The sequence below is a fragment of the Microtus pennsylvanicus genome, chromosome 5 (genome assembly GCF_037038515.1).
Source record: "Microtus pennsylvanicus isolate mMicPen1 chromosome 5, mMicPen1.hap1, whole genome shotgun sequence".
Lineage (NCBI taxonomy): Eukaryota > Metazoa > Chordata > Mammalia > Rodentia > Cricetidae > Microtus > Microtus pennsylvanicus.
Window position 1 is genome coordinate 44,369,436 of NC_134583.1, and position 21,682 is coordinate 44,391,117.

The 21,682-nt window shown below is 35.7% G+C and overlaps 1 protein-coding gene and 1 pseudogene across 1 annotated transcript; both read left to right on the forward strand.

The window, feature by feature from the left end:
- Nucleotides 1–7,513: 7,513 nt before the first annotated feature.
- LOC142850792 (olfactory receptor 52E4-like) lies at nt 7,514–8,452 on the forward strand. Its single transcript, XM_075974701.1, has one exon. The coding sequence runs from the start codon at nt 7,514–7,516 to the stop codon at nt 8,450–8,452; it is 939 nt and encodes a 312-aa protein (XP_075830816.1).
- A 9,728-nt stretch (nt 8,453–18,180) lies between these two features.
- LOC142851272 (olfactory receptor 52A1-like) lies at nt 18,181–19,131 on the forward strand (annotated as a pseudogene).
- Nucleotides 19,132–21,682: the final 2,551 nt, after the last annotated feature.

Here is a 21,682-nt window from a genome sequence, read left to right on the forward strand (position 1 = left end):
AAACACACCTGTAATCTCTTCTGGCTGCAAAATGTGCTGAGGCAGTTGTATTACAGAACTTGTGGGAATGGCCAATTAGTGTTTGGGTTAGCTTGAGGCCCATGCCACTAGAGGGATCCCATGGCCCACACTGCCTGGATGGTCAGGCACTAGAGACTGAACAGCCCAGAAACCTAAAATAGAACCAAACAGGACGAATATGTATATATCACAGAGAAGAAGCAGCAAGCATGCGGTCTGCAAGATCTGCACCAAGTCCTCTGCGATTACACAATGGCTACCAGCTTGGTGTGTTTGTGGGACTCCTAACAGTGGGAGCGGGTGCGTCTCTGACTCTTGGTGTGTTTGTGGGACTCCTAACAGTGGGAGCGGGTGCGTCTCTGACTCTTGGTGTGTTTGTGGGACTCCTAACAGTGGGAGCGGGTGCGTCTCTGACTCTTGGTGTGTTTGTGGGACTCCTAACAGTGGGAGCGGGTGCGTCTCTGACTCTTGGTGTGTTTGTGGGACTCCTAACAGTGGGAGCGGGTGCGTCTCTGATTCTTGGTGTGTTTGTGGGACTCCTAACTGTGGGAGCGGGTGCGTCTCTGATTCTTTTGTCTGCTCTTTGTACTTTTTTCCCTCCTATTGGGTTACCCACCCTCCATATGAGGGTTTTTGTATCTTGTTTTGTTCTGTTTGACTGTTGTTTCTTGGAGACCAGTTGTTATCTGAAGAGGAAATGAAGGAATGGATCTAGGGAACAGGGAAGGTTGGAGGAGTGGAAGGAGAGGAAACTGTGCTCAGGATGTACTATTTTTGAAATAAAAATATGTAAAAGTACACTAGAAAGTAAAACAAAAATTGAAGACTTTTAAATGACTTAGTTTCAGCTAAATTTCTATTTTCTCTTCGATATGACTTACTTTAGAAGTAGACAATACAATAAGCAATCAGATGTTAAGAATATTTTAGGAATGACATTATACAATTCAAAATGGAATTATAAAGGGCACTATGCATTGCTTTGATGTCAGAAAAATGAATAGAAATTACAAGGATATATTTGAAAATGTGATTACAAATTTGAGACTATGACTAAGAAAATCACAAAAATTAAGGGACCTAAAAGCTAAAAATAAAATAACTACATAGAAGACAATGTTCCTTTGAAATAAAATTCAAAAGAGATTGAAGACTCCTCAGATGGGTTTTGAACCCGTAGGATTCTGATGGCATGATCCAGCTCTCAGAGACTCTCAGTCCCTGAACAGCCTGACCTCAGCTAGCTTCTCAAGGGAACACCCTTCTCCTCATAAGGTCTCCATCTTGAGAAGACTGTAAACCAGAACACTGGGGCTGCCTGTGGCTGTGGGAAGAGGCAACACTTTGTCTTGCTTGGTAAGGGAGCCCACATCTTGTACATGTGTGCTGTCTCCCACTAGAACGTCTCCAAACAAGTGAGGTAGCCTGGCACGGTGGGCCCAGGGGAGTTACTGGAAGTTCTAGAAGATAGTACTAGCTACAGCTGCAGCACAGGTAAAAGCATCGTCACCTTGCTTCATCTCCAGCTGTCATATGTATGGGAAGGCCCCAGACAAGGCAGGGTCCAATCCTGTCTGATGAGAGCCTCGATGAGTTCCTGGTGTCCAAAGCGGTGGCCTCTACTGGACATGCCAATGTTGAGTCTCAGTGATCTCTTGGATACAATTGGCACGGCTTTAATGGAGAGCCCTTAGCAATGACCTTGTACTATAGGCTGCAATATATGTGCTAATATATGTTAAATGAGTCAGATTTTGAAAGTCTGTTAGTGTTTTTCAGTTAAAGTATGAGTGAAAAAGAGTCAGTCTTATTTTGTTCAAAGAGAGTCAAGTCTTCCACACGAGTTACTGGTTTTACAATGCAGTTTATTGTGAAATTATAAGTTTATCCTGAAAAGGTAGTTTTCCTAAATAAATGTCAGTAAGGGATTCTTAATTGATTCTCCCATTTGTCACATAACTAAATAGGCACTGTGTGCTTGGAACTATGATCTTACTGGCCTCACTTTCAACTATACTGAAAGGTACAGACTCAATTCATACTGCTCCTTATAGAATAATTAAGTTTTGTCTGTATGATTGACATTACGTCTTTTATTTGCATTCAGATGTTAGAACCAGAACTGTCCCTGTGCACAATAACAATTAAAATGTGTTCCCTCCAAGTGTGAGTAAGACCTCCCCATCAGGCATTTCACTCAGCCCCTCCTGTCAGTCACACTGATATCATTACAACCATCACAGCTTTCATAGACAAAGAAAGTAAAACTTCTGAAATATTTTTTTCAAATCCATTAATAATTGGCAGAATGAAGTTGTAGATATGGGTTTTTCTAGACTCAAACAGTGTGGTCATCCATCATAAATGAATTGATCCCTAATGGCCCAAGTGGAACAAAGGAATTTGCATGATATTAGTCTGTAAGTGCTAAGACAGAATGGTTCAGAAAGATCTAATAGGAGGATAACTGAAAGCAAAGTAAGTGCATGTCTACACCACTATCAGGAAAGGTTTGTAATGAAAATGTTGGTGGGGATATGGTGCTTTAATTGTAGGACCAACATCTATCATTGGTAAATGAAATCAAGAGCTGTGGAGGCATTCTTGTTCTTAAGAGATGGATGTTAAATTTTAAAAGTAATTAATGTATTATTGGTGTGTTTTAGAATTTAGATGTAGACTTTATATCTTATATAAAGAATATCATTACTGTAGGCACCAAATATGTAAAGTCCTAAAATCAGAGTCAGTATAAAAATAGATTGAAAAGGAAATTGTCCTTTAATGACAGTAGAATAACAGATATGAATAAGAACACTCAGTACAAATAATTACTGATAAAAGGCTATTCACTCAAAACAAAATGATGGCATAATAGTTAATCTTCTAGGATATTTATTTTATGCTCTAATAATGTGACTAAGAAATAAGGCAATACTGTTTTAGGATGTTTTTGTTTTATTATTTGAAAGAAAATAATTCCTACTCAGAAAATTATATTACCTCTAAAATTGACTGCAAAGTGTAAGACTTTGCAAAAGCAAATCACATAATACTGTGCATTACAAAAGGTGACATTATTGTGTTAAGATATACACTTTAAACCAATTTACTATGGAGAACAATATGATATCTTAAATTTTAATAATCATTGAAAGACAAATAATAGGTAGATAGAGGATGGATAGATTATGATAGATAGATAGATAGATAGATAGATAGATAGATAGATAGATACCTTTCGAAAAGAAGGGGCTGTTGTTTTCAACAATATAGATAGATTTAGAGAGCATTATATTAAGGCACAAAAAGATAATCACTAGAGTGTAAAAATGAACTTATAGAAGTAATGAGTAAAATTGATTGAACGAAATCTTAAGCCTCCTATACTTTTCCCTTTACTTGAATTGGACATATCAAAAATGATATTTACATATGTATAAATACTCATATTCATATATTTTTGTTGGGCACATATACCTAAATATTTCATGTCTTTGTAAAGATATAAAATTTTATTAACTTAAATATGGCACTTGTGCCCATTTCTACTTCATTCCTGACTCTTCTTAACCCTTGGTAGCTCATCTAAAGAAATCCTGTTCCATTTTCCTGTCTAAAAATTCATACATGTTGTGTGGTATGTAGTTAGTTAAGTAAGTTTTATAAATTAACTGAATATAATGACTGAATATTTATTCATTTATTTGCATTAAAATTAATACATACTACTTGCTGAATAGGTTCCATTTATATAAAATGTTTCTTTAATGATGGGTATTTGGAGTTATTCTCATAGTGGAACATCCATGAACAAAACTGGCATGAACATCCTTGTGCTAATCTTTAAATGGACCTGTTTCCTCTATCTTGAACAACGGTTTTTTTGGAGTTTAATTCTTTGTAAAATAATAAACATGGAACATTACTAAGCTTAGAAGATGCCTTATTTTCCAGCTCCAACTTCACTCTTTCCATTTCACTTAGTCTATTGGAAAGCCTATTGTTCCATCATCCAAAATCTTGCTGCTCTGATTTCCAATTTCAGGCATCATGACATTATGTGCTTATCATTCAATTACAGATGCCTAGTGATTTGGATAATTTTAATACATTTATATATTTCCTTTGCAAAATGTCAAGTTAAGCCTCCCTACTTTATCCCATTACCTTTAAAATCATTTGAAGACATATTTATACACTCAAAACAAAAACTTTTGTTGAGAAGTATAATTAGGGATTGTGACTATTTCTTCCCATTATCCACCTTCTACACTCACAATTTCGCTAGAAAACTTCTAAATTTGGTACGATAAATGGATGACTTTTATAGTTATTGCATCTTCTATCTTAAGAAAACATTACGTGTATAGTAAAAATGTATTTTATTGTTGAGTATAAAAACCTTAGCTTGTAAAGATTTATTTTATTTTTATTACTTGTTAAAGACTATTTTAACTGAAAAATATCATATTGATATATTTCATATACATATGTCATAAGTTTGGAAGAATGTATGTTAGACTTGAGGTTTTGCTCTCTTACATATGATAAATATTAGTTTTGCAAGGATTTATATTTATTGAATTAGTGCATTAATTCATCAAAATCAAGTTGCATATAACTGTGTTACTCTTTTAAATATGTTAAAATTAGTTTTGCAAGGTTATATGGTTATTGAATTATTACATTAATTTCCTTATAAAAATCAAACTTCATGTAACTCTCTATTTCACTCTGTGTTTCTAGTCTCTTTGTTTGACCTTATTGTGCAGGTGCCACTTTTCTTTAGTCTTTAATTTTCTAATAATCATGAACTCTTTTAATGCATACTATTATACTCTGTGATTTGTTTAATGGTAAATTTAGAATACACCTATTATCATTATCAAATAAATTTTGTGGTTTTAGTTTTAACTGTTCTAAATTTATAGCAATCTGGATAGCATTTTCAGGTTAATAAAGTTCAGTCCACAATTTATGGCTACACACACACACACACACACACACACACACACACACACACACACACATTATATTCTTTCTCATTGTTCATAATTTTTAGAGTGTTGATTGTTAAACAGTTTATGTTTTGGGGTTTATGAATGCTGACATTTTTCAATAAAATTTTAATTATCGATTTTTACTATATAGAATTACAAATACTTATACCTTAGTAACTGAGATGTTAAATTATTGGCTAAAAATTTTCAATCAAATTTTTATTACTTATTCTTCTTTTTCAGTACTGTTGATGAAACCTAGAGTCTTGTGGATTCTTATCAGAATTCTACCAATGAGTTCTATCCATGGCTCAGATTTATTAATATTTTATTTAATGTTTATGTGTGCATATAATATATTTGGATTCAATACAATCTCTAATTCTTCTCCTATTCATAATTTTTCTTCCATCTTTATGTTCTTACTCTCTCCTCTTTCCCTCTCTCATTTTTAAATTTAATGTTTACTGAAATCAGTTAGTGTTGTCTGTCTGTACAGATTTTATTCTGTGACATATTCTCATCAAGTTGCTCAGGCTGGCCTTTAACTCACTCTGGAGCTCAGTAGACCTTAAAGGTAGCAGCACCTTCCTACCTCAGTGATGGAGGAAGGTCATTGGTTAATTAATAAAGAAACTGCTTGGCCCTCATAGGTTAGAACATAGGTGGGTAGAGTAAACAGAATAGAATGCTTGGAGGAAGAGGAAGTGAGCTCAGATGCCAGGCCGCTGCTCTCTGAGGCAGACGCGATGAAGCTCTGACCCAGGATGGATGTAGGCTAGAACCTTCCCAGTAACCACACCTTGAGGTGCTACACACATTATTAGAAATGGGCTAGTCCAGGTGTGAGAGTTAGCCGAGAAGAGGCTAGATATAATGGGCCAAGCAGTGTTTAAAAGAATACAATTTATGTGTTGTTATTTCAGGGCATAAGCTAGCCAGGCGGCTGGGAGCTAGGGCAGCAGGAATGAAGCCTGCAGCTCCTACTACACATCAGTTTACTGAATAGCAGAGTTTACATTCCTGTACCACCAGGATTGCTATCTTTTTTCTTAGTGTGTTAAACATGAAGAAATTCAAAAGTATATTTATAAAATTGATAAAAGTTCATATTCTTGACTTATTCTAAATCTCATTGGAACATTTTTTCAGTGTTTTAGAATTTGGTATTATACTAGCTTAGATTTTCTTTATTTCCAAGTTTAATAAAAAATTTGCAAAACTTTTAAAAATGGGAAGTAACCTTTTGGTGGTTCTGGAGCCAAATGAAAGCTAGGAAAGCAATCTCATGCTGAGCTAACCCTGGCATAAATGCTAAATATCATTGAATACTATTCTTCTTCTATTATAATAATTATATTTTATATTAATTATTTAGGTCATAAATACCAAAATTTTAACTATTAGAACATAAAAACACTAATAATTGATCCATTGCGTCACTAAAAGGCAGAAGTGAGTGCAGTATTGTTTTGGCAAATAAAGAAAGAGGCCACACCTAAAGATCAGGGACTCTGAATGATAGAATTATAATGTATTCCCATTCTAATTGACCCTTTATTTTGTCCAGCATTTTGGGATTTCTCTTAAACATGCCTGAATCCCAGGTAACTTTAAAGTGTTAAAAAGCAAGGACTTCTTGAATTTTGCATACAAATGGATGGAAATAGAAAACACTATCCTGAGTGAGGTAAGCCAGACCCAAAAAGAGGAACATGGGATGTACTCACTCATATTTGGTTTCTAGCCATAAATAAAGGACATTGGGCTTATAATGCATGTTCCTAGAGAAGCTAAGTAAGAAGGTGAACCCAAAGACAAACACATAGGCATCCTCATGAATATGAACCTTCATCAGGCGATGAAAGGAGACAGAGACAGAGGAGCACGGGACAGAAATCTCAAGGTCCAAATCAGGAGCAGAAGGAGACGGAGCACGAGCAAGGAACTCAGGACCGCGAGGGGTGCACCCACACACTGAGACAATGGGGATGTTCTATCGGGAACTCACCAAGGCCAGCTGGCCTGGGTCTGAAAAAGCATGGGATAAATCCGGACTGGCTGAACATAGAGGACAATGAGGAATACTGAGAACTCAAGAACAATCGCAGAGGGTTTTTGATCCTACTGCACGTACTGGCTTTGGGGGAGCCTAGGCAGTTTGGATGCTCACCTTAGGAGACCTGGATAGAGGTGGGCGGTCCTTGGGCTTCCCACAGGTCAGGGAACCCTGATTGCTCTTCGAGCAGATTAGGGAGGGTGACTTGATCGGGGGAGGGGGAGGGAAATGGGAGGCGGTTGCGGGGAGGAGGCAGAAATCCTTAATAAATAAATAAAAAATAAAAATAAAAAAAAATAAAATAAAGTGTTAAAAAGGTATTAACTATTAAGAGTTTACTTGGTATCAATAACTTTTATGCATTTTCTTATTTCTTCCCAGAAATATTGAAGAATGATTGCAGATAATAATCTCCAAGAGTCCCAGAAAGATGTCCTCTGTCAATGAGAGTGCCTCGCACCCCCCTGCCTTCCTTCTGCTGGGCATTCCTGGCCTGGATGCTTTCCACGTCTGGATAGCCTTCCCCTTCTTTGTTGTTTATCTAATAGCACTTGTGGGGAATTTCACAATTCTCTGTGTGATCAAGAATGAGCAGAATCTTCACCAGCCCATGTTCTACTTCCTTGCTCTACTCTCTTTCATTGATCTTGGTCTCTCCACATCTACTGTTCCCAAGATGCTAGGTATCTTCTGGTTTAACCTTACAGAGATAAGTTTTGAAGGCTGTCTCATCCAAATGTTCTTCATCCACACCTACACAGGCATGGAATCTGTTGTACTCCTGACCATGGCAATTGACCGTTTTGTTGCCATTTGTCATCCACTTAGATATACTTCTATTCTAACCAACAAGGTGGTAGCAATGATGGCATCTGTTGTAGTAGGCAGGCCTGTCCTTCTTGTCATTCCCTTCTGTCCACTCCTTAAGCGATTGCCCTTCTGTGGACACTACATAATTCCTCATACCTACTGTGAACACATGGGGATAGCTCGGCTAGCCTGTGCCAGCATAAGGATAAACATCATCTATGGCTTATTTACCATTGCTGCTCTGATCTTTGATTTAATTCTCATTGCTCTATCCTATGTTTGGATCCTACAGGCCGTTTTTCGCCTTCCTTCTAGAGATGCCAGACACAAAGCCCTTAGTACATGTGGTTCGCATGTCTGTGTCATCTTAGCCTTTTATACACCAGCTTTTTTCTCTTTTATGACTCATAGATTTGGTAGAAATGTTCCTCAGTACATTCACATCCTCTTGGCCAATCTCTATGTGGTTGTCCCTCCTTGTTTAAATCCAGTTATTTATGGAGTGAGGACGAAACAAATTAGGGACGGAGTCATGAAAATATTTGTAAAAAAAGAGTAACTCAGATATCAGAGGTTCATAAATGCTGCCAGGTTGCTTTCCATCATTTGTCTTTCTCAGTGTTCTCCAACCAACAACTAAGTCAAGGGCTCTTCATACTCTTAAGGCATTACCATGGAGTCCTCATTCAATATTTTCTTTCAAAATATCTACTTTGACTTTAAAAGTTTCTTACCTTTGTTATTTTTGATGAGAGTTATACAACATGGAGGAATGAAGTCTAAGTAAAAGCTGTAAAAAGAGCTAATACCTGTACCCCTCAAAGTGTTCCACATAATAGGAACAGAAGGAACACTGCCAAACTCTTTTTATGAGGCTACACTTACCCTGATACCAAAATTACACAAAGACCCAACCAAGAAAGGGAATTACAGACCAATCTCTCTCATGAACATGGATGCAAAAATACTCAATTAAATACTGCAAACCGAATCCAAAAAAACATCAAAAAAAAATCATCCACCATAATCAAGTCGGCTTCATCCCAGAGATGCAAGTCTTGTTCAACATAGGAAATTCTATCAATGTAATCCATCATGTAAATAAACTGAAAGAAAAAACCATATGATCATTTCATTAGATGCCGAAAAAGCATTTGACAAAAACCAACACCCCTTCATGAAAAAGGTCTTGGAGAGATAAGATTGTTCACTCTCGATAGCTCTTCAACATAGTTCTTGAAGTTTTAGCAATAGCAATAAGACAACAAAAGGAGATCAAGGGGATTCAAATTGAAAAGGAAGAAGTCAAAATTTTGTTATTTGCAGATGATATGATTGTGTACATAAGTGACCCCAAAAACTCTACCAGAGAACTCTTATAGCTTATAGGAGTATTGCAATAATGTGGCAGGATACAAGATCAACTCAAAAAAATCAGTAGCCCTCCTATACATAAATGATAAAGCTGAGAGGGAAATCAGAGAAACATCACCTTTCACAATAGCCACAAATACCATAAACTATCTTGGGGTAACACTAACCAAAGAGGTGAAAGATCTATTTGACAAGAATTTTAAGTCTTTGAAGAAAGAAATTGAAGAAGATACCAAAAAATGTAAAGATCTCCCATGCTCTTGGATAGGAAGGATCAAAATAGTAAAAATGGTAATCCTACCAAAAGCAATCTAAAGATTCAATGCAATCCCCATCAAAACCCAAACAGAATTCTTCACAGACCTTGCAAGAACAATAACCAACTTCATATGGAAAAATAAAAACCCAGGATAGCTAAAACAATCCTGTATAATAAAGGAACTTTTAGAGGCATCACCATTCCTGTCATTGACATTACAGATCTACAGTAATAAAAACAGCTAGGTATTGGCATAAAAACAGAGACGTTGACCAATGAGATCGAATTGAAGACCCGGACATTAATCTTCAAACCTATGAACACCTGATTTTTGACAGAGGAGCTAAAATTATACAATGGAAGAAAGAAAGCATCTTCAACAAATAGTGCTGGCATAATTGGATGTCAACCTGTAGAAGAATGAAAATAGATCCATATCTATCTCCATGCACAAAACTTAAGTCCAAATGTATTAAAGACCTCCATATAAATCTGACCACATTGTACCTGATAGAAGAGATAGTGGGAAGTACTCTTTAATGCATGAGCACAGGAGACCACTTCCTAAATATAACCTTAGTAGCACAGCCACTGAGAGCAACAGTAAATAAATGGGACCTCCTAAAACTGAGAAGCTTCTGTAAAGCAAAAGACACAGTCAAAAAGATTCTCTAATATATGGAAAATGGTATTTATTATATCAATAAAAAATTACATATAGATTTTATAAAAAGGAAAATTTTGATGGCATACGTGCCTTAAGAATTTGAATCATGAATCATTTTTTAATCTAAATGCCTTAAGTACCCACTTCTCTGACAGTATTACCATTATTTACATGATTCTCCTTAATTTTTATAATTATTACAGCTTTTGTGATATTTATTTTTCATGTGTATCTCTGTGTCACATTCAATTTTACCAATAAATGATGTTATAGTAACAAAATTAGAAAAAGAGTTTACATGAAAATAAAATGAGACAATAAAGCCTTACATAAACCTACCTTTAAAAACATCAACCAAGTTTACAAAATTTGAAGTTATTCTTTATGAGGCATTTATCTCACAAATGCAAGGGAATGCCTGAGACCATTTGTATATGACTTAAGATGTAGCTGAGTGGTAGAGTAAATGTGCAATATTTCCTTTTATGAAAAGATTTATCTTACTCTCTTTATATGGATATTCTGCTTGCATGCATGTATATGCACCACATGCATGCCTGTTGGATACCCTAGAACTGGGGTTATATGTAGTTGTGAGCCACCATATGGGTACAGACAATTGATATCAGGTCCCCCACAAGAGCAACTATCTCTCCAACCTTTTACATTTTAAAACTTACACATCAGACACCTTTCTGACAGCCTTTCCTACAATTACAGCAAACTATAACTGAATAGAACCTTTGTTAATGGGCCAAATCTTTAAAAGTTTTATTTATTGTGTATGAAATGAACACTCTTTAAACTCTGTGTATACATTGATGAGTAATTTCAATTCTTACTCCAAACTGCTTTTCCTCGTGCATCTACAGTGACACTATAAATTATATTGCAGTTATTTAATCATTCAAATGAGTATATTATATGTATAATCATGACCCCTTTCTTTGTAAATACAATCCTTCTACTTGAAATTCTGAACTACATTTTTTACTCAATTAACACCGAATTTTGTTTTTAGGATCCAAATGAAATCTAAGACAATATATCATTGGCCAAGTTCAATGATATGTAATGTTTCACTGAGTGGTAGGAACAAGAGAATGAGCTAGAAAAAGGACTTTATGGGTGCTGGAAACTTTTGACATCATATTTTGGGTGATGGTTCCTAGTAGTGTACATATAGTACATTACATCAAGATTGTTACACTTAGGTGAACACTTAGGTGGTTAGGTTTACTTCAATGCTATTACATAACAGCTGCTGCAAAAGTTAACACACCCATCTTACTATGGAATCACACTCTTGTTTATCTTGACTAAATAGCAAATAATGGGATTATTGTAAGACAGTGTAGATATGTATTTATTTGCTTGAAAACTTTCAGTAGAGAGAAATTTGAAAACATTAATATGGCATTTGAAAAACAGAACATGAACATGATGTTTATATCAAGAATTTAGCTATCAAGTATAAGAGGAAATATTTTTAGAATATTTTTGTGGAAATGATAAAATTATGTTAACACCATTTATGTTCTTGTATGAGAAATAAAAGAAGTTAAATACATAAAATATAAAAGATTGATGAGATCTATTCAAACAACTAAATGAAGTAGAGAAACTAAAACAGAGGCTCTGTTTAGGTAAACGTCAAGGAAAAGAAAAGAAAGAAGAAAAACAAAATTGGCAACTGTCAGTTTGTTTATTTCTGTAAAAATAGAATTAATTTTGTGTGTATCTTGAGCCTTCACAGATGACTGTGGAGCTTGATAAATTTCAGAATGTTGGAAATACTGAACACAGACTCATCAGTGATGATCTCACAAGGGTGGGAGTGTCAGAAACTGAGTCGTATTCTGAGGGAAGTAAGCTTCTGAGCAGATACTTTGTGAAATATTTGGTCAAATGGTGTAGCTTCATCTTCATCATCTTTGTGTTGATTGCTATTACCTGAAGCTGACAGAGAAAGGAGGTTTCCTGTTGTCTTTTTCTTTTTGTAATTATTGTGTCATTGGTGTCATTTAACAAATGAGCGACTTGTTAATCTTGGCATTTTAAATGTCTGGCAATTACTGACATTGAAATGCACGAAGGTTAATGATATATGCTTTCTACCTAGGGATTTGGGGAGATCCCCAATGAAACTGTATAAATGTACACACACACACACAGAGTCACTTAGTGACAACAAACAATATCAAGGAAATGGGAGCTGTGTGTGAAGAAGTCTAATGAAGTTATTTCAGGACTATGTGAGTATTGGAGAAAGATGCCATAGATTCAGGCATGGGTGCTGAAACTGACTACCCTGGCACTTGAGAGGAAGAGGCAAAAGGGCCATGCTTCCTCAGCTACACAGAAAATTAGAGGCCATCCTGGAGAACTTGAGACTATGCTAATCAACTCACCAACTAACCCAACAGGAAAGAAGATGTGCTGTATTGGTATGCTTCATTTGATTTTGACCTAACTATTTAAAGAATTAGCTCACTTGCCTCTACCTGCACATTTGCAAGTGGAAATTAATTAAATTAATTAAAAGCTATTTTAGATTTGGATAACATGGGGATCTTTTCTTTTGGGCTATTGTATATTATGCAATATATGGTTAAGAGGACTGAAAAATAGATATAGTAAGAACAGTGATATGTTAAAAAATCAGATGTCCTTAAAAATGGGATAATAACAAATTTTCTGATGTTTCAATAGTGGGAACTTAGAAAAACTTACACACAAAAAGCAGATTTTAATTGTATTCAAAAGTAAAATTATGGGCTTCAGTTTATTCTAGTCTTTGAATTCCTTTTTGGCATTTACAGAATTTGATTACCAGTGCATAAAACATGAATTCACATAGGCAAACATATACCAGTGGAAATCAATACAAAATATCATCTGGTAGAACTGGCAGTCATTAAGTAGTTGGTTAAAGTTGATGGTAGGCACCACTGGTGAATTCATGTGAGGAGTTCTTACTCATCCACTTTAGCTCCAGGTCTTGATAGACAACACAGGGTGGAAAAGATAGCTAAGAAATCTCATGCTTTCTTGACCTTACTGTTACAGTTTTCAGAATCATCAGCTATGTTATGATGCATGGTAAGACAGTTCCTTTTGCCAAGAAGACTACATTTCATTTTAAAATATCAGTTAACTTTCGATGTGTGTGTTCTAGTCCTGATGTTAGTTTTCTTTGTGGAGTTGAAAGGACAAAGATCTTTGTAGCTCACACTGCGTGGAAAAGACAGTGGCTCTTCCATCAGCTTCTAGCTGTGTTGGAACTTTGCACTGACACCACCAACACAGCCCAGTCCAAGCTTCAGACCACCCAGGTTTGTTTTTCTCTCTACATATCTTAAAGTGGGAATAACAAAATTTATTTTAGTAAAAATATAATTTAGAAGTTTTAAGAATACTTTACACAGAGACAATTAATATTCCCCTTTTATTTTCAAAGTATTACAGAGTTGTAGAGTTTATTGGAATTCTGTTGAATATAGATAAGGAAGTTGTCATTAACTACTTTGGGACCGTAAGTACAATAGCATATTGTGCAATTATCTGTGAAAATATAACTAAAATGTGCAATATTCTGAGTTATGTAAATGGAGATTTTTAGCCTGTACAATGGTGCTTGTGTGAATTTAAAAGGGAACATATGTATGGAGAAGTACATGTATGGAACATATGGAGAAGTACATGTATAGAACGTATGGAGAAGTACATGGATAGAACGTATGGAGAAGTACATGTGTGGAACATATGGAGAAGTACATGGATAGAATGTATGGAGAAGTACATGGATAGAACATATGGAGAAGTACATGGATAGAACGTATGGAGAAGTACATGGATAGAACGTATGGAGAAGTACATGGGTAGAATGTATGGAGAAGTACATGGGTAGAATGTATGGAGAAGTACATGGGTAGAATGTATGGAGAAGTACATGGGTAGAATGTATGGAGAAGTACATGGGTAGAATGTATGGAGAAGTACATGGGTAGAATGTATGGAGAAGTACATGGATAGAACGTATGGAGAAGTACATGGATAGAATGTATGGAGAAGTACATGGGTTAAATGTATGGAGAAGTACATGGATAGAACGTATGGAGAAGTACATGGGTAGAATGTATGGAGAAGTACATGGGTTGAATGTATGGAGAAGTACATGGATAGAACGTATGGAGAAGTACATGGATAGAATGTATGGAGAAGTACATGGGTTGAATGTATGGAGAAGTACATGGATAGAACGTATGGAGAAGTACATGGGTAGAATGTATGGAGAAGTACATGGGTGGAATGTATGGAGAAGTACATGGATAGAATGTATGGAGAAGTACATGTGTAGAACATATGGAGAAGTACATGGATAGAATGTATGGAGAAGTACATGGTGGGTTTGGAGGCAGGAAAAAGAAGGTAGAAGTGATGGAATTTTAATCTCAAAAAAGAAAAATATTAAAAGGTACATTAATTTAAATCACCCCATTTTAGGAAAAATAATAAAAGAAAATTAAACACAGGGGGAGAACAAGTGTTAATTGTGTCTGAGAAAGCTTGACAGCATTTGAATTATGAAGAAAATATGACAAAGATGAAATAAAAAACAGAGCATAAAGCTCCAGAATCTGATCTATTTGTCAAGGAAAATATTCTGTCAGGGCAAAGAACACCCCAGACGCCATCTTACCTCTTTTGAGTACCCTTAGTTATCACTCTGTTTTCTTCCAGTAGACATTGGTTACATGTTGTAATATGCTATTTCAGAATTCTGAGGTTTATCAGGTGGAGACCCGACTACCTCTTGTAGGAACTGGGATTTCAGAAGCAAGATACATGAGTAACCTCTATTAAGTTACTATGTGATTCTAAAACCCAGAAGGGATAAATAAGAATTACATGATTTAATTAAGAAATTGGCACCTTTAAAATACAGTGCACAGAATGCTAAACACTAAGAAAATAAGTGAAAGCAGAAATGCACAGGAATTAGCATATGGCACAGGGTGTTACCTGTATTCCAACCACACCACACGGTGACCGCTAGTGAGAAGAATCTATGATGCACACCTCTCTGTCTCCAGGAGCCTCTTTGGGGGACTTTTCTTCTCATCTATTACAAAGAATCTGTCATTTCCCTCTGCATCTGTTTGCTTTACTCTTCAATATTCCAAAGACTGTTCTGGTTTTGAGAACATCAGACTTTTAATTAATTTTCCTATATTTAGTTTAAGAATTGTTCCACATACTGATCTTTTGGAGAGAATATTTCACTGAATATATGATAAGAAAGGGGGGTATCCTTAATGTATAGATGATGAAACTGGAATTCAGGTTTAAGCACATTTTCGAAGTGGGAAGTAGTCTTCAAGTGCTGGTAGCCAGACCCTATTACTGATTATTTTTTCAGACCTTTGTTTTAAACAGTCATTGAAAACAAGGCAGATAATCTAATAACTACGCAGTGTGGGAAGTGTAATACATTGTTTGGCTTTAAACTGTTAGGCAATTCCTGAATGAGAAAAGGAAGCTTCTCTATCTCCTGGCACAGCCAGTCGTAGGAGTCAGAAGTGTCATGCAGCTCTTCCAGCATTTCTCCACACTGCTTTCTCAGATACCATGTGCAAACAACAAAACAAAATGCCTTTCACATTGTTTACACAACCAGTACTTACAGCTGTTTAAAACTCAATCCATTCACTGGTGGTGGTGCTGAGAAGCAAGAAACAGGAGTTCAGTGATTTGTCATCCCCTGTTTATGAAAGAATTTGTGCCCCAGTTTAATTTTGTTCCCACATAAATGCACATAATATAACAACAAAGCCTGAACTTAACTGACAGAGTCCACATAACTGCCAACCATGGAGAAAACAGAAACATTCTCCATTGATATTTCATAACATCTTCCCTTCAGAGGATCCTGATATGAATAGATGAAAATCTTTTATGGAAGATATTGGGGTCAGTGTTTATATATGAAAGGACTGGAGAAAATTCTAAATATTTCTAAATGGACTGATGAATAAACCTGTGATTAAAGTGATGTAAAAGTTTTAAAATAATTTGATCTCCCAAAAATTACATTCAAAGATCTTCAAGGAGCTTTGTTTTTTATTTTAAATTATTTGTTTTCGAACCCATATTTAATTCTTTACTCACTTGATACAAACAAGTATAATTCTCAAATTACCATAAAATTTCCCTTAAAAGTTTACAATGAGCAAAATATTTTCATTTCATGTACATTTACATACAATTTTATTACTTAACTACTGTGTTCTAATAAACTTTCATGAGTCTCTGAAAACAATGGTATTATTATATGCTAAAAAATTTAAGTCAAAACTCCTAATGCTGCCAGATACATGTTTGGTGTCTATGACAAGAGACCATAGCCAACTAGGAGCCTTCTGAAGCTCTGATTAAAAACACCAATGCCTTGGGCTCACATACCTGACACACGTCTCAGAGCTACCCCAAGGGATGAATGTAAATTGGGAAGAGGGAACACCTTGTTCTTCAAGGAACCAGCAAACAGAATCCCAACTTTCCATAGCAGATCTGAGCTACTCTTTCCATCCCTTACAGCAGAGATTTTACATAAGAAACAATGCCTTGTCTTCTCTAGAGTAAAAATCATAAAGCAGAGTAAAAATATCAATGGTCTTGTGAGTGGTGTACAAACTGACCTGAGTCTTGTGCTTTCTGTTTTCTTGCACAGAGCCGTGGGCTTCAGTACCTCCACTGGGACCTCAGACTAGTTCATTGAGAATCCACACCAACCCCTGAGCCACTCTGCCACAGTGAATCACCTAAAGTCTTTGTTGATGTGTGACTTGCATTGGATAGCTGGGAAAGTTCCAATAATATCCATATATTCTTGAAAATCTAAACTATAATATACTTATGACAATTAAGTTTCCTATATCAAGAGTCTGATGGTAGGAGAGCCAATTTTTGGTTCTTAAAAATAAGGCTTTTTACAGTAGAGGATTTGATATGATCTCTAGTTGGAAGAACTTCCACTCTCGAAACCAGAATGTCTTGATAAGAGACAGTGCTCACATTTTACATAATTTGTCCTAGAAGAATCTCACGTAAACTGCCTCTTGTCTACAACAGGTAATGTATCCTCAACAGGGGTTAAAGAGGAAAACATTCACAGCCAAGTCACCAAACACAACTGAAATAGCCAACAGTAACACAAAGACTTCACATATGACATTGTGAGGTTGACTTGCAGTCAGAGAAGAAACTTGTTCATTAATTCTCTGTAAGTTCTAACTTAATTTTGCATTTTCAAATTGAAACTGGAATGTAAAAATCCTCTTAATACCACATATTTTACTCACGTTCCAGCATTCTATTAAGGAACAATCAAATTCTCATTCATTGAAGGAACACTGTGTTTTACCAGTACCTTTTATAATTACGATTATTACACTGAGAAACAACAGATTTTTCAATAAATTGATGAAATAAAGACTGATTCTAACATGATTAAAAATATCTGTCCAAATTTTTGCCAGGGCTCAGAAAACTTTCCTAGGGGAAGAATGGCTCATAGATAATGTTCCCGTGGGATTACTGATTATGTAAAGAGACAACTCAGAAATTTTTTTCAGTTTCATGACTAAAGGTTGCCGTCTAAAAAGAAAGAAAGAACAGATAGTTAAAACATCCAAGCAAATCAGCCTGAAGGCCCAGAAGAGGCACAGCAGTTTTACCTCTTTCATGGAACTACTGAAGGTTTCATGTGAGCGTTTGCTTCTGCTCCCGTGACAAGCATCATAGACCTTTCATCAGGCTCTGAAAAAAGAACCCATGGAGGCCATGGTTTCTGCTCAAAATTCGCTATGGTTGAATGCTAGTGACTGACGAAAAGTGAGCTTAATTAAAGACATAAATGTTTTCACTTCCCTCCCAAACTCTGTTTCTCAGATATCATGATCAGTGAGTGGCAAGATACAGAACGATGAGCTCAGTGGCAGCCAACAACATGTCATATCTCAACCCTAGAACTGTAATTTTGACTGGAATTCCCGGACTAGAGCACGTGCAGTTTTGGATTGGATTTCCGTTCTTCGCAGTGTGTCTAGTGGCTCTTTTGGGAAATATTGTTTTATTGATCATCATCCCAGCTGAGCGTAGCTTGCACCAGCCCATGTATATCTTCCTGGCTGTGCTGGCAGCTACAGATAAAGGACTCTGTGCAGCAATTGCTCCCAAGATGTTGGCCATCTTTTGGTTCAGAGCTTATTCTATGGCCTTTTGATGCCTGCCTAGCTCAGCTGTTCTTCATCCATACTTTACAGTGCATCGAGTCTGGTATTCTCTTGGCAATGGCTTTTGATCACTACATTGCCCTCTGAGACACACATCTGTCCTTACGCCATCAGTTCTGCGTCGTATGATAGTGGTGGTGGTAACTCGAGCAGTAATACTAGTAGGTCTGTTACCAAGTCTTATAAAAAGACTGCATCTTTTTCATTCTGTTCAAATTGCCCACGCTTATTGTGAACACATGGCTGTGGTGAAGCTTGCATCAGATGATGTACAAGTCAATAAAATATGTGGTCTTTTTGTGGGCTTTAGCATTCTGGGATTTGATATGACTTTTATCCTCATATCTTATGCACTGATTTTTCAGGCTGTTTTTCATCTTCAACAGAAAGAGGCACGGATCAAAGCCTTTAACACCTGTACAGCTCATATTTTTGTTTTTCTAGAGTTTTATATCCTTGCCTTCTTCTCCTTTTTCAGCCACCGTTTTGGTCATGTTGTTCCTTCAACTCATATTCTTCTGTCTACCATCTACCTCCTCCTGCCTCCTGCTCTCAACCCTATTGTGTACAGTGTAAAAAATATGGTCATTCGTAGGCGGGTGGAACAGATCTTTCTTCTAAATCGTGGATGTCAGCAGTGATCTGGTAGATACTGCCTTGCAGAAAAGGCTGTTGCTTTCTGAAGATGGGGGAGGTTTCTGCTCTGTGCTCATTGTAGGGCTTTCATAGCCTCATAATAGAACAGGACGTAATTCATTCCCACAATTACAAGTGGATTGAAATAAAAAGTCTTCAGAATAAGATTTACATCAGATCCCCATCTCTGAAATATTTCATATCAAATATAGATTTCATATTTGTTTTAATTAGGTTTATTCTACAGTACATGTAGTTTTTGATTAAGAACAAAAGCATTCTTTGTTGTTTGTGCAAGGGAAAATTTTTATTATATCTTCTCACATATGGTTCATTTTAGTTGTTGATTACATTGTATCATTCATATTTTGCATTTTGTCCAATTCAATTAAAATAATAAAAATAAATTAAAATTTAATAGAATCAATAACCACTTTGATTATTATGCTATTAATTACCTACTGAGATTTTTATTGATTTCTAATAAAGTTTTTGTTTACTTGTAATTTAATCATTGCCATCAGAACATGCTAATATTTGCATTTTGTTCCATTATAACCTGTACCATGTAGCTTTGTAATTAACATGTTTATTATTTATTATATTGTTCATGTGTCTGTGTAAATAATCAGCTTATAATTTAACTTAAGGGATTAGAAAGTTTGCTCAGTGGTTATAAGCACTTTTTACTCTTGCAAAAGACCCCGGTTTGGTTCCTATCATACACATTGTGATTTACACCCACATATCACTTTAGTTCCAGAAAAATCTCACACCTTTTTCTGAACTCTTTGGGCAGGAAGTATGTGCTTGTTGCAAATTTATATATGAAGAAAAAACATTCATACACAAATAAAAAATACATAACTGAAAGTAAATAAATTGAAATTCAAATAGCAATTAATAGACAAAATTTCAAATAGAGAAACAGAGATATCTCTCCAGAAAAAATAAATCACTGACATAAAGAAATGAAATTATAAACTAAATTCTATTTGTTGCATAAAGATAAAGCATATTTTAATAAACATGTGCCAACAAAAATCAATTATATACACTTATTACACTTCCTGGTGGATATAAGTTTTAAAACTGTTCTCTAAGTGAACTTGGTTCCTGTTCTAAAGGTGGAAATACATGCCTGTAGTACTGTGAAGATGTAAGCACATGCTTAGCACCATGGGCATGGAGAGGGAACTCATTGCAGTTGTCTATCTAAATCAGCGAAGCTTCAAACTGACTTCTAAATGTTTAAATATATATAGAAAAACTTCTGTGTCAGTCTCAATAAGAGAAGTTTCTCTTTGCTGTGAAAGACACTGAATGCAGAGACACACGAATGTTCAAACCCCATAATAAGTGATTCTTGAAGGCTCATTCCTGAACAAAACATGTGTATAACCTAACTAACATGCAGGGGATGTTGAGGAAGAGGGGATACAAAAGTTTAAGAGCAAGAAGTTAGGGAGAAGGGCTGCAAAATGTCATCTTTGGGAATGATATAGCCATTGTATTTATGAATTTATGCTAGCTATGGCTACCTATAGTGGGAAGACACATCAGTCATCACAGGGGGGTGGGCACACATGGACATTATCCCTTTCTGCTGAACTGTCATCTACTTACATATTCTGGGAGAGGAGGAGTCATCACTGTTACCTATGTACTCTCTGGTGAGTCTACCAGATTCCAATAGTTAATTATGAACCTATGGTCAAACTAATGGCCTTGCTAAACCCAGCACATCACAAATAAATAAAAACACATGAATATAAGAAAGGTATTTCAGGGAAGAGGGCTATTGGAGGGAGATGATAGAAGATGGTGGATGAGAATAACCAGAATGAATTAAAGAATGAATTTAATGAATAAAAATTATAAGTCATTCTCTCATTATAAACATCTAAATCTTATATGGTAAAGCTGTCTACTTTCTCTATAGCCATCATATATAGTACATGATTTTCTAGATAGAGCAATAAGATAATTAAAGGTGATTAAGAGGATAAAAATTAGGAAGAAGTCAAAATATTATTTGCAGACAATATTATAGTATATACAAGCAACCCTAAAAATTCTACCAGAGAACTTCTACAACTGATAAACACTTTCAGCAACAACTGGTTAAAGATTAAAAGAAACAAAATGAAACAGAATCCTACTGCATACAAAGATAAGTGATCTAAGACAGAAATTAGAGAAACAACATCCTTCATAATAGCCACACACAGTATAAAATATCTTGGCGGTAACCCTAATTAGCCAAGTGAAAGACTTGTAGAACAAAACTTAAGTCTTTGAGAAAAGAAACTGAAGAAGATATCAGAAGATGGATCAGTAGAATTAACATAGTAAAAATGATCATCCCACCAAAAGCAATCTACAGATTCAATGCAATCCTTATCAAAATTCCAACACAACTCTTTACGGACCCTTGAAATGGCAACACCCTATTTCATATGGAAAAAATAAAACAGGATAGCTAAAACAATACTGAACAATAAAGAACTTCCAGAAGTATCACTATTCCTGATTTAAAGTTTTACTACAGAGCTA

Bases quoted from the DNA above. Each gene is read 5' to 3' on its own strand.
- LOC142850792 (XM_075974701.1), top strand. From the start codon at position 7,514: ATGTCCTCTGTCAATGAGAGTGCCTCGCACCCCCCTGCCTTCCTTCTG.